Source organism: Lagopus leucura, unplaced genomic scaffold (genome assembly GCF_019238085.1).
Source record: "Lagopus leucura isolate 7727_CA_CO unplaced genomic scaffold, USGS_WTPT01 Super-Scaffold_100014, whole genome shotgun sequence".
Lineage (NCBI taxonomy): Eukaryota > Metazoa > Chordata > Aves > Galliformes > Phasianidae > Lagopus > Lagopus leucura.
The window spans coordinates 5802887-5815338 of record NW_024962268.1 but is presented as its reverse complement, the minus strand read 5'-3'; the positions used below and the strand labels follow the sequence as shown (position 1 = coordinate 5815338).

General features: G+C 40.6%; 1 protein-coding gene across 6 annotated transcripts in view; it reads left to right on the top strand.

Moving 5' to 3' along the window:
- Positions 1-12452, top strand: part of MAST4 (microtubule associated serine/threonine kinase family member 4) — a 193308-nt gene that overhangs the window by 117819 nt on the left and 63037 nt on the right. For all 6 annotated transcript variants that reach the window (XM_042875163.1, XM_042875166.1, XM_042875165.1 and 3 more), the window contains one exon: positions 1233-1321. In XM_042875163.1, coding sequence (XP_042731097.1) covers positions 1233-1321 — 89 coding nt within the window. The remainder of the gene's footprint in view (positions 1-1232; positions 1322-12452) is intronic.

The window sequence follows — 12452 nt, the reverse complement described above, 5'->3', positions numbered from 1 at the left end:
AGGAAGAATTTGGACTATTCCTAATAAGAGGACAATCACATGTAATTCTTCAGCCTGATAAAATCTAGAGATGAGATGAAACAAGAAGACTTTGGAATTGTCTAATAAGATATGGAGTATTTGCTGAAGTTCTGTCACTTAAAAAGTAGGTTACATAGTGAGTACATTAAACATACTTCTCATAAGATAACCAAATTTAGGAGGATTCTTTAAAACATATGTTCTCTGTCATTTGAGAAGATTTATCTCTTTAGTCAGCTTAGAAATTGGAGTGCGTCTCTGTTTTATGTGATTTCTGTACTTCAGGTGTTACTACTTCAGTCATTTTTTGTTTTCTGTTCTTAAGTAGATCAGTTGTTATTATTAATAGATATGCATAAGTTAATGTATAATTCGCTATAATAATATAGTGATATGGTAGTTAATAACTTGGCATTAACTGTTTGAAGTGTTGAGGATTCATATTTATGACTGTAGTAGCTGCAGTAAACAAGAGAAAATAAAATATCTCTAAGAAAAAAAAACACTTAAAAATTGTGTGGTGTATTTAAGAAAAGTGTGTCCTCTCAAGTTTAATAGATTCATTAATTTACTATTTATCTTGCTTAATGATCCTGTGATAAGGGAAATTAGTGGCTTTGCAGATGAAAAATGTCTGAGTAAAAAAATGCATTCATCTTTGTAGGCATCATCTGTTTCACTGACAAAAGGCACAGATGCAAAATTTATCTCAATAATTGAATTTATAATTATTGTATCATAGATTGATAAATTGTTGCTCTTGCTGGCTTGTAAGTTGGAGCTACAGTTCATGTAACAGAAATAGATTTAATCATTGAATAGTGATTATAAGCTGAGATTTTTCTAAGATTGCACTTGTATGTTTTTATACATTATTTAAAAAGTAAGGCAGAGAAGAAAGCTGCAGATACGGAAGAGGATTTTGTTAATGACTCTACAGGGACGTGCTTTTCTTTGAATGGCAGAATGGCAGACATGCAGGCTTGAAAAGTTTCTGCTGTGCTTTTTCTTTGGAAACTGCTGTCTTTGTCATTATCGAGGATGTTCATAGATTTCCTAAACTCATAGAAGTACTACAAATCAGCAATAGCACTGAATTTTAATAGGAGGCTGGGAAGCGAAAGAACAAATAAGCAAAAAGGCAAAGTGTTCGTATGTGGTGTGTGATGTATTTCTGATGCTTATGTCTTTTTTTTCCTCTTTCCCAACAGCTGTAGAACAAGCAATCGAAAGAGTTTGATGGGCAATGGCCAGTCTCCAGCTCTGCCTCGACCTCATTCACCTCTCTCAGCACACACAGGTAATTTTTGTATCTATGCTACTGCTGGTGTTATTAAATCCTTAAAAATCCTGTATAAGAAAAGGAAAATAGGCTAATTCTCTTCTCCACTACCCCTCCTTTCTTTGTTGGTTGTAGTGGAAAAACTGCATATCATTCCATCCAACTTTCTGTTAAGTTTAAATTCAGAAGTCCATACATGTTAGGCTATGGTGGAAAGCACTCCAGAGATACCTAGCACGGGTCATGCAGCTTTTTTTGTTTTTCACGTTCTTATGCATTTTCTCCAATTCCTTATCAGTGTGTATTACAGTATGGAAAGGAATATAAAACAGCTTATAACACATGGTAAATTTAATGGAGTTGGTGAGTAAGGTATTACAGTATTATAGTGTTTTTGCTCCTTAGGATTTTTGATGTTAGACACATGGCAAGAAATTTCAGTGCTTCATTTGTCATATTCCATTTTGCTTCTAAAGCAGCTGAAGAGATGCTTTGGATTGAATCAAAGATTGAATAAAAAGTCTGTAGATTTGGGATATTATTGATAACAATTGTCCTCAATTTTCAAAAAAAGCATTTTTAGAATATAAAAACACATTTCTTCAAAGAATTATTCTGTCATGTTTTTTTGTGTTGGCACTGACACTGACTACTTTGTAGTACTGTTCCTGGATGGTGGAAGATAAAGTGCAGAGTTCTGTGTGTGTTTTTCAAGAAGGTGTTGAGTTTAGTGAGACACTTGCAGTTTTCTAGTGGAAGTAACATTATTAGAAAAAACAGAGTGGTTCTCTTCAAACTGAGCAGCAGGCTATCACAATCAGAAACACAGATGAGATCATGAAGATTTGTGAAGAGTTCAAGATAACATGCTATGTGCAGTTTCTCAAACATAAAACAGGAGTAGAATAAAATACTACATTTGGAAGGAACTTACAGATCCTTTAGTCCAATTACCTGAATACTTGAGATCTAATCAAAATTTAAAACATGTTACCCAAATGCATCTTGAGCACTGACAGACATAGGGCATCAAACACCTTACTAGAAAGCCTATCCAGTGTTTTGCCACTCTCACAAATAAATAAATTTTTACTGATGTCCAGTCTGAATAATACTGTTGATTTCAAAACTGTGAGCAAGCCACTCTACATGTAGAAAAATGATAGTATTAAAGAAAGTTAAGTGTAGCTTATTCTTTTCCACTAACTGAGCAGTATGTGCCATGTTTTCAAAAAACTTGCTGTGGAAGCTTGGCAACTTCTGCAGTTACACAAGATCATCAGGTCATATAATAGTTTAAGTTGGAAGTGACCTTAAAGACCATCTAGTTCCACCCCACTTGGCATGAGAAGGGGCACCTTTCACTAGATGGAGTTGTCCAAAGCCCCATCTGATGGAGCTCAGGATGCTTCCAGGGAGGGTGCATCCACACCTTCTCTGGGCGACCTGTTCCAATGCCTCACTACGCTCATAGTGAAGAATTTATTCCTTATATATAATGTATTTTCCTTCTGAAGTTTAAAGCCATTGCCCATTGTTGTGTCACTATACTCTCTGACAGAAGAGTCCCTCTCCATCTTTCCTTTAGGCCCCCTGAAATACTGGAAGATCTTTCTGGGATCTTCCCAGAGCCTTCTCTTTTCCAGGCTGAACAAGCCTGGTTCCCTCAGCCTCCTTTGTAGGAGAGGTGTTCCAGCCCTCTGAGCATCTTCATGACCCCTTCTCGATCTTCTCCAACATCTCCAGGTCCTTGTACTGGGGGCCCCTGAGCTGAATACAGTACTCCAGGTGGAGCCTCTTGAGTGGAATAGAGAGGAGGGCAGTTGTGTCTCTTGCCCTTCTGGCCACCTCCATGCAGCTCAGGGCATGGTTGGTTTTCTGGGCTGTGAGTGCAAATTAGTGCTGGCTAATGTTCATTTTCTTGTCCATCACTATCCCTAAATCCTTTTCCACGGGGCTGCTTTCTGTGCGCTCATCACCCAACTTATATTCATGTTTGGGATTCCCCTGACCCAGGTGCAGGACTTTGTGCATGGCCTTGTTGAACTTTCCAAGATTTGCATAGGCTTACCTCTCAAGCCTGTGAAGGTCCCTCTGGATGCCTTCCTCCAGCATGTTGACTGCACCACACAGGTGCTCTCTGAAAACTTACTGAGAGTGCATTCAATTCCACTGTCCACATCACCAACAAAGATGTTAAATGGTGCCAGTTCCAATAATTACCCCTGAGGAACACTTCACTGCACTGAATGCAACAGATTCTCTTATACTTGTACCTTGTTTTCCCAAGGTGTGCATGCCGAAGACTTCAGCAGCAATGGGATATCTCTTCTGTGCCAGAAATTTGCATGTTTATGACTGTTTTTTTAGTTTTAATTCTGTGTGTAGTAGTTTACAGTAAACAATTGCATAGTCATTGGCTCCTGACTCAGCTGGCTATCGTGTCTGAAGTAGTCCCTTGCAGGAATAATTTGAAATTACAGTATGCTCAGAGACAGCCTTGAGTAGTTTACTTCTTACTGTGCAGATGGAGTAGATACTTTCTAGAGCTGACTTAGGCAAAATCATTTCTTAATATTTGAATACCGTGAATGCGATTCTAATTCATGCAAGCGGATATGCAAATATGTTACTTAAAAACATAGTGAGGCCATATAAGAATTTTCTTCTGTATGTGTTTTAGGAGTTCAAGGTATCAAGTGTTCATAAATCCTCGATAACTTAAGTCTGAAGAAACTATGGATTTCTACTATTGCTGTATTCTTGTGTTGTCAGAACCACCAGGGCTTACTTGCTCAAGTGACCTCCCTGCTCTTGCTGGAAACCTGTAGTTTTTTGCTAAGTCCAGCAGAGAAGTGTAACAAGGGATAGTTTGGACCACTAAGTGGATAAAGAACTGATTGAAAGGCCACAGACAAAGGGCGGTGATCAGTGCTTCTATGTCCAGATGGAGGCTGGTAATGAGTGGTGTCTCCCAGGGGTCTGTCTTGGACCAGTACTGTTTAACATCTTTATCAGTGACACTGATGATGGAGTCGAGTGCACCCTCCGCAAGTTTGCTGGTGACACCAAGCAGAGTGGTGTAGTTAACACAGTGGAAGGAGGGGATGCCATTCAGAGGGACCTCAAGAGACTTGGACAGGTGGGCCCAGGTGAATCTAATGAGTTTCAACACAGCAAAGTATAAGGTTTTGAACTTGGGCCGGAGAAATACAGACTAGAAAGAGCAATCCTTGAGAGCAGCCCTGCAGAGAAGGGCCTGGGATCTGGTGGATCTTAACGTGAGCCAGCAGTGTGCTCTTGTAGCTCGGAAAGCAAATGGTATCCTGGGCTCCAGTAGAGGGGTGGCCAGAAGGGACAGGGAGGTGATTGTCCCTCTCTACTCTGCCCTTGTGAGGCCCCATCTGGAGTACTGTGTCCAGATCTGGGGTCCCCAATACGAGACAGGGAGCTTTTGGAGATGGTCCAGAGAGCCACAAAGATGATCAGAGGGCTGGAGCACCTCCCCTGCAAAGACAGGCTGAGGGAGTGGGCTTGTTCAGCCTGGAGAAGGCTGCAGAGTGACACTGCAGCTTCCCAGTATCTAAAGGGATATAAACAGGGGGGGAACCAACTCTTTGGAAGGGTTGATAACAGCGGGACAAGGGGAAATGGTTTTAAGTTGAGGGAGGGAAGATTTAGGTTGGATGTCAGGGGGAAGTTCTTTACAAAGAGAGTGGTGAGGTGCTGGAATGGGCTGCCCAGAGAGGTTGTGGATGCCCTGTCCATCCCTGGAGGTATTCAGGGGCAGGTTGGATGGGGCCTTGGGCAACATGGTCTAGTATTAAATGGGGAGGTTGGTGGCCCTGCATGTGGCGGGGAGGTTGTTGGCCCTGCATGTGGCAGGGGTGTTGGAACTTCATCATTCTTGAGGCCCCTTTCAACCCAAGCCGTTCTGCAGTTTGTTCTCTATGTCCTGCTGTATTTACTCTTTTGGGGAGTTTGTATCCGAGTGCTGAGTTCTTCAAATTAGAGAGGCCTCCTTAACTCCACTGAGACAGCCTGATTTATCTACTGTCATGCTTGATGATTTTTAAGGTCTCCTTTGACTACGTCTGCAAAGTAACTAATAGTGGTGAAATGTTACCAGAAGAGTTCACTAAATTAGAACGGCATTTATTTTTGCAGTCTGCACAGGACATTCTACCAGGACCATGTATTATAATCCCAAATCTCAGGTGAAGATTACCATCAGAAAAGATAAGCAGATTTTCACTTCTTTAATTAGTGGTTGCTGCTGGAGAACAAACAAAAAGAAATAAAAATTGAAGCAGGAAAGATAGGAGGAAACAAAGTAGTTTCCAGTTCCAGTTGAGCAAACTAAATGTGCAGTGTAGGACCTGTGCTGGCATTCAACAGAAACAAGATTTTTTAATTAGGCTATCCTTGGCTGAAGTGCAATAATTGCATGTGCAATGTCCTAGTAGGATGATGCAGTGTGTGGAGGATGTTGGAAGGGAATCCTGTTCCAGATACTATTTTTGTGCATGTTGTCAGAATTCAGTTTTGTGCAAGAAGTCTCAGATTGCTGCAGGTTGAACAGATGAGGCTATGAGCAGCGGCAGGCAGGTAGCTCGTCGTCATGTGATACTTGCACCGTTATATTCCTCTGGGCTATCAAAGGAAAAAGGTATTGACACTTTCCATTCAAGAGGCTGAGTGTAACTGATGATAAAGTTGAGACCTGGAGCCGCTAAATATTCTTCCAGTTCTCGATTGTCTTGAGAATTTTCTACCCATCTCTGAAACTTAGTTCTTTGTATCTTACGATGCCTCATTGTCTTGGTTTCAGCTGAGTCAATGTTTGCAGTACAGGGATGTTTGATCATTGCTGTGTGATGGGAGCATGCCCTGCACCAGGCTGGGCTGCTCAGTGGGAAGGAGTCAGCCACAACAGTCCTTTTGGCGCTCAGCATGGAGCTCTAATGGTTGTGATAACGACAGCTCTGAACAGAGCATGTTAAAGCAAAACTGTTGTAGGTGTTGTAGTAGTTTAACAGTTTCTGCTGTTCAGAATGTTTTGGTTTTTTTTTTTCTATTTTTGGAGGTCTTAGTATTTGCACAGAACCATATTAAATACTTACTTGTGATATAGAATCCTGCTGCATTATTTACCATTTCTGGGAGCTGGATTGAGATTATCATTCATCTATTTGGTATAACACTGTTTTGGAAACTAACCTGGTATTTCTATTTAATGTTGCAGTCATCTTTATGTTTTAGGAGGCATATATTGGAAACTTTTAATTTCACTCTTTACTTTGTCACTTGGGGGAGTCAGGCTGTGGGGGAGACAAGTGGGAATGCTCAAACCAGCATGTTAAAATTTCTACGCATACTGATAGTGTTTCAGATTTTGTTTAAGGTTAAGAAGATGTTTAGGAATTTCTCCCAGTGGTCTGTCCTGAGGCTGGATGAATGGTTGGGAGCATGGGATGGGATGGTCAGGCACCTAGAACAGTGGACACCATTAGTGTTTTGGAACTTCACCCCTAAACAACTGCAGAATCCTGAGAAGCTGGGAAAATATTCGGAAAAGGTGTGCTGCTGCCTTGACAATCTTAGAGAGACTCAAATCACTACAATGTTCTGTGGCCTGGCCTACTGCTCAACACTTTTTTATTTGGCACCCTAAAGGGAAAGAAGTCTGTGGGTCTGGTGGCAGCGTAACTGGCACTACATTTGCTCCAGCCACTACACCAGGCCTTGCAGTTTAGTCAGATAACCAATCTGTGCCAATCTTCGTCTTGTCTATAAACAAGACAAAAAAAAAGTGTCTGCAAAAGTCAACTTGTTTTGTAAGAACAGAAATGCCTACTAAAATAAGGATAGAATAAGATGAGGATGAAACAGGGCCATTATGATGATGAGAGGAGGAAGAGTCAGAACTCATAAAGGAGGCAATAACTTTCTGACCACTAATTATGAGTGAACTGCAAGATACACAAAAAGATTTCAGCTATCATCCACATGAATGCTCCAGTACAGGGATAATGGGGCCAGGACCCTGGGCTTACTGGGCAGCAAAGCCAAACAGCTGAGATTCCTTTTTCGGTAAAGGGGATGTTAACAAAGCAGTGGGAAGAGGGACACAAGCCTTCACCCTGTGGAGGCAACTCTTGTCATCTGTGAGAGAAAGGTATCCCTTGAAAGAAGATCTGATGTGTTTCCCAGGGAAATGGAAGCACCATAGAAAAGGCTATCCGGTAACTGGAGGGTATTAGCTGTACAGGAGATGATGTACAATATTGATCTGAATGATGTAAGGCTTTGCACCTGAATCACAGCTGCTCCTACTACAATGCAAGCTGGGGACAAAGGGACTAAGCACAGCTCTGCCAAGACAGGCTTGGGAGAGCTGGTGTGTGGCAATCTGTGTGTGAGCCAGCAGTGTGCCCTCACAGCCCAGAATGCCAACCAGATGCTGGTCTGCATGTTATGGTGCTGATCCTGCCCCCTGTACTGTGTGCTAGTGAGAGCTCCTTTGAAGTACTGTGCTCAGATGTCGAATCCTCAGCCCCTTTATGTATTGAAAGGCCTCAGGTCTTAGCACCATTCTGGCTTCGGTTTCATACTGTGAATGCTTTTCTTGCTAGAGTACTGTCAGAGTACTCCAGGCATCTCTATGGAGAAATGACTGTTAACCTCACAGAAAACAGGAAATATTGTACTAAATACTGTTGTTTAATTTGACCAGGTTTTTGACTTCAGGCTTGTTGCATCTCGGTCATTATGGCATGTACTTGTTCTTTATTGCAGACTAATGAAATTGAAGGGAATCAAAGTTGTCTGTCAGACTCTATTATGTCCAGTTTCTATTAATTAATTCTGTTAATTATTTCTATTAATTATCTTGAGATGTCTGCAGTACTGTACTCTATCCTTCTTAAAATTGTTTATGTTGGTTGGAAATTCCATGCTTTATAAGTACCCAAATTCAGTATGTTCATGCCTTGCTCCACAAAGATCCATTTTACATCAATTTATTGCTCTTGTTGGGAGGACAGGCAAGATTAAAGCATATATTGAGTTATCTCTGCTTGCATTCTATACTTGAGGTAAGTTCTTTTGGGATAACTAGTTTACAAGACTTCACATCTTGAAGGGAAGAGTGTTATGTGTATCTTTAGTAACAATAGAAGCAAGATATATAAAGGCATACTCTGAGTGTGAGGGTGGAGCTCTGTTAGTCAGAGTGCACTGAATTAATACTCATCCCAGTACTGCTGGCTTTGCTGAGGAGTGTTTTCATCTTTGGTGATCTGCTCAACAATCATTTTAGAGATCTGGTTGTTCCTTCAGTAACGTGTCATTATTTCAGACTTAAAAGAACTCGGGTTGGTGGTGCGTAATCACAGTGATTTGAGTTGGACCTATCCAAAACCAGCATTGCATGTAGTCTTGCTCTATTCTAAAGAAGAGCTTCTTGAGCGTAATTGTAAATCTTTCAGGATATTTTCAGTGCTTTTTATACCCACACTCTTCCTTGCAGTCCTTTTCTTACAAGTTCAGACTAAACTGAAGGTACAGGCCATTCTAATTAAAAAGACACCCTTTGAGGAGGACTTGAGGTGGTCAAGTTTAGAATTATGCGAATTTTCATTACATATGAGAAAGTCATGTAGACTCAGTGCACTTTTCTCACTCTTCTCATTCTCCTGTTATAATTGTTTGAGATGGGGATAACAGAGGATTGTTCCTACAAAACAGTCTGTTATTAATCTTTATATGTGCAAGCTGAATTGGGTAAACCCTGAATAGTTGCATAAAGATTTTTAAGTGCTTGTCTTACCTTCTCAATATTTCTCAGATTCATGAGCCTAGATAGGGGAGTACATGTGAGATGACACCTTAACAATAAAGTAAATACATTGTGCAGTAAATACATAGCACTGGTCAAAGAGGGAACGGTTTACTGCTGAAGTCTTTTGCATATATGAAAAGACAGTAAGATTTCTAGAGTAATTTCAACTATCATTATGTGAAATTTTCTTAGTAAAATAGAAAACATGTACACTAATGACACTTCTTAAGGTTCAAATCTTGTTCATTAAACTAATAATCTTATCTTAGTTGTTTGGATATCCTTCATATTTAATATCTGGGTTGAAAGCCTCTAAGCCTGCTTGGAGGTCCTGTTAGCTTTTACATTACATGTGACTGCATTCAGAATTGTGAGAGGCAAAGGGTTGCAGTATCAGCTTGGACAACATCTGGTGCCCTGGATGCTAATGGACTTTTCCAGATGAATGCCTGCTGCTGTGTAGGCAGGTCATCCGCACCACCCAGCCTTCGAGTGAGTGATTGTCATCACAGCAAGTCAGGGCGTTCAGATGTCCCCACCTCAGCAGTCACAGAAGCTTGTTCTTGTGGGTAATGCTAACCCCCTGATGATTAATAATCACATGTAGTGCTGTTTAATTTTATCTACTGCAGAAATGGGTATCAACTGTTAGGAGTAATGCTGTAAATCTTGTGTTTCTTAATACAATGTTCCATGTGGTGTCACTAAGAAAACAAGTACTAGGATAAGAATTGCAAGTAGGAAATGGCTTAAAAAAAAGGAGGTGAGTGTTGTGCAAAAATGAGAAATCATGGAATCATAGAATCTGATGATTTGCAAGGTCACCAAGTTTAAAGTTCATTTAATGGTCACCTAGTCCCCAACTCCCCTGCAGTGAATAAGGACATCTACAACTAGATCAGGTTGCTCAGAGTCAGGTCCAGCCTTACCTTGAATGCCTGCAAGGATGGAACATCCATCACCTCTCTGGGCAGCTAGTTTCAGTGCCTCACTCACTGCTCATATTGTTAAATAAATAAATAAATAAATAATTTTCTTTATAACCACTCTGAATCTCACCTTTTCTAGTTTGAAACTATTTCTCATTGTCTATCACTACAGGCCTTGCGGGAGAGTCTGTCCCCTTACTTCTTACAGCCCCCTTTGTATACTGACAGGCCACAATTGGTCGCACCAGAACCTTCTCTTCTCCATGCTGAACAGACCCAGCTCTCTCAGCTTATCCTTGTAAGTGAGGTATTCCATACCTTGGATCATTTTTGTGGTCCTCCACTGGACACGGTGCTCCAGGTGAGGTCTCACCAGCACAGAGTAGAGGGGCAGAATCACTTCCCTTTCCCTCCTGACAGCACGTCTTTTGTGTCCAGGATAAGTTGGCTTTTGGGGCTGTGCTGGAACACATCCGGCTCACCATCCACTAATACCCAAGTCTTTTTTGGCAGGGCTTACAGAAAAGTTGCGAAGGTTACCAGTAAAGTCCTCAGGTTTTGGTTTTGGCCAAATGGTAATCTTTTTCTAATGGACATTGGAAAAAAAACTTACTTTGTTGATGTAAAGTTAGAAAACATCCAGTCAAGACGAGGTTTGGGAAACTCTATTGAGGTGACTGAATTTATTTGAGATTTATAGTAAAGAGGTTGAAATAATAACATGCAGCCTTTTTGTGCTGGAAGACCAGTAAAAGAAATATCTACTACTTAGGAATTTAGAGAAGTGGAATCAGATGGTATTTGCAAGGGTGAAACTAGTGTATCTTTCAAAATCAAATCTCAGAAGATTATGCAAAGCAAGTAATTTTCAGTTGAATCAGGTAGGGTTTCAGGCCACTGAGCAATGTTGTGGTTAAATTTTACCTGGAACGCTTCATGTTGTCATGGTTGTGGGACCGTGGAGAAAGAGAAGCTAGTATGACTGAATGTGAGACTTTCTCATGGAAGACTAACAGACTGCTACTTAATTGGCTTAGCAAATAGAGGACTGAAGAACCTGTGCTGTAATCTAAATTGGTCAGAGGTGTTTTGCAGGGAATGGGAAGAGAGATGTGTATTACAGTGTATCCCAGAACGTAAGGATTCCTGAAGAATCTTCCACTAAGTATGGCAGTGACAATCTCTACCTTTCCTATGGGATTCAATAAATCTATGCCTAAAGCAAAATTTCAAGGCCCAAATTCTTACCTGTACATGTGGTCCTCTTTCTAGGATTTTCAAGGTCTGGATTTTCCTAGATGTTTACCTTCGTATGTGTCTTTTCTGTCCATAGTAGGTGATAACAAGTACTGGCCTTACTGTGATGTATTTGAGGCTGAGAAGGATCTCTCTTACACAACTTCTGTGCTGTTCTGCTTAAATAGCAGTCTGTAGAGGTTGTGTTTTGGGGAAGACTTAGGTTTGTAAATGAATGTAAGGGAGCAAAGCCTTTATTTTTGTGATGAAAGTCAGGAGTGCTAAATGCTAAAGTTTTTAATCTTTTTTTTTTTTTTAAGGGAATTAAAACAGTGTTTCAGTTACTCTGACTGTTATCATATGTAGAACTATAGAAACTGTTCTGCTAAAACTCAGCTTAATATTATCTAGTCTTGTTTTGGAGCGAGCTGTCAGTCCCAGAGCACCTTCTCTGTTTGGAGATTAGAAGGAAATAGTGAATGGTATGTTAACATGTAAATTCAACTAAATTTCAAGTTAAGTGCTATTAAGACATAGCACTGCTGGTATTTTAAGTAGGTAAGTAATGGTCTGATTGTGAAAAGAACTCTGTGTTCTTCTTGAGAACACGGTAAGTGTAATTTGTGGTTTCCTCTTGTCTCTACTGTTTCCCAGTATACTGAAAGCAGGAATTGTACTGTCTTATCAGCGTAAACTTCAGATTTTTTTCTGGGCCTATGTTTCAGTGTTAATTCCAGCTTGGAGGAAGTAAAATAATAGATACAGCTTTCCTACTTCTTTGTGCCTGCCTAATGCTGGTTTCTCCTGGAAGCAGTCAATGCTACTGAGCCAGCCAGGAGTCTTCAGTGACAACCAGGATAAAACAAACCAGCTGCAAACCACAACAAGGCAATTCAGCAAAAAGTCTGCGTAGAGAAGTTTGACTTGGCAAACGGATTTAAGGAGGTTGCTAACCTTCCTTTCTGTAACTGAGGCATGAGGCATAATTAATTGTTTTTGAAATAGCACAAGACCCTTTCCTCTGTGCAGATCTCAGTGGAAACACCTGCAGAAATATTCAGAATGATTCTGCTGCCCAGCTCTGTATGTTGCTGACTGACAGTTTCTTGGAATGTGAAATTCAGATCTGTGACTATTGGTG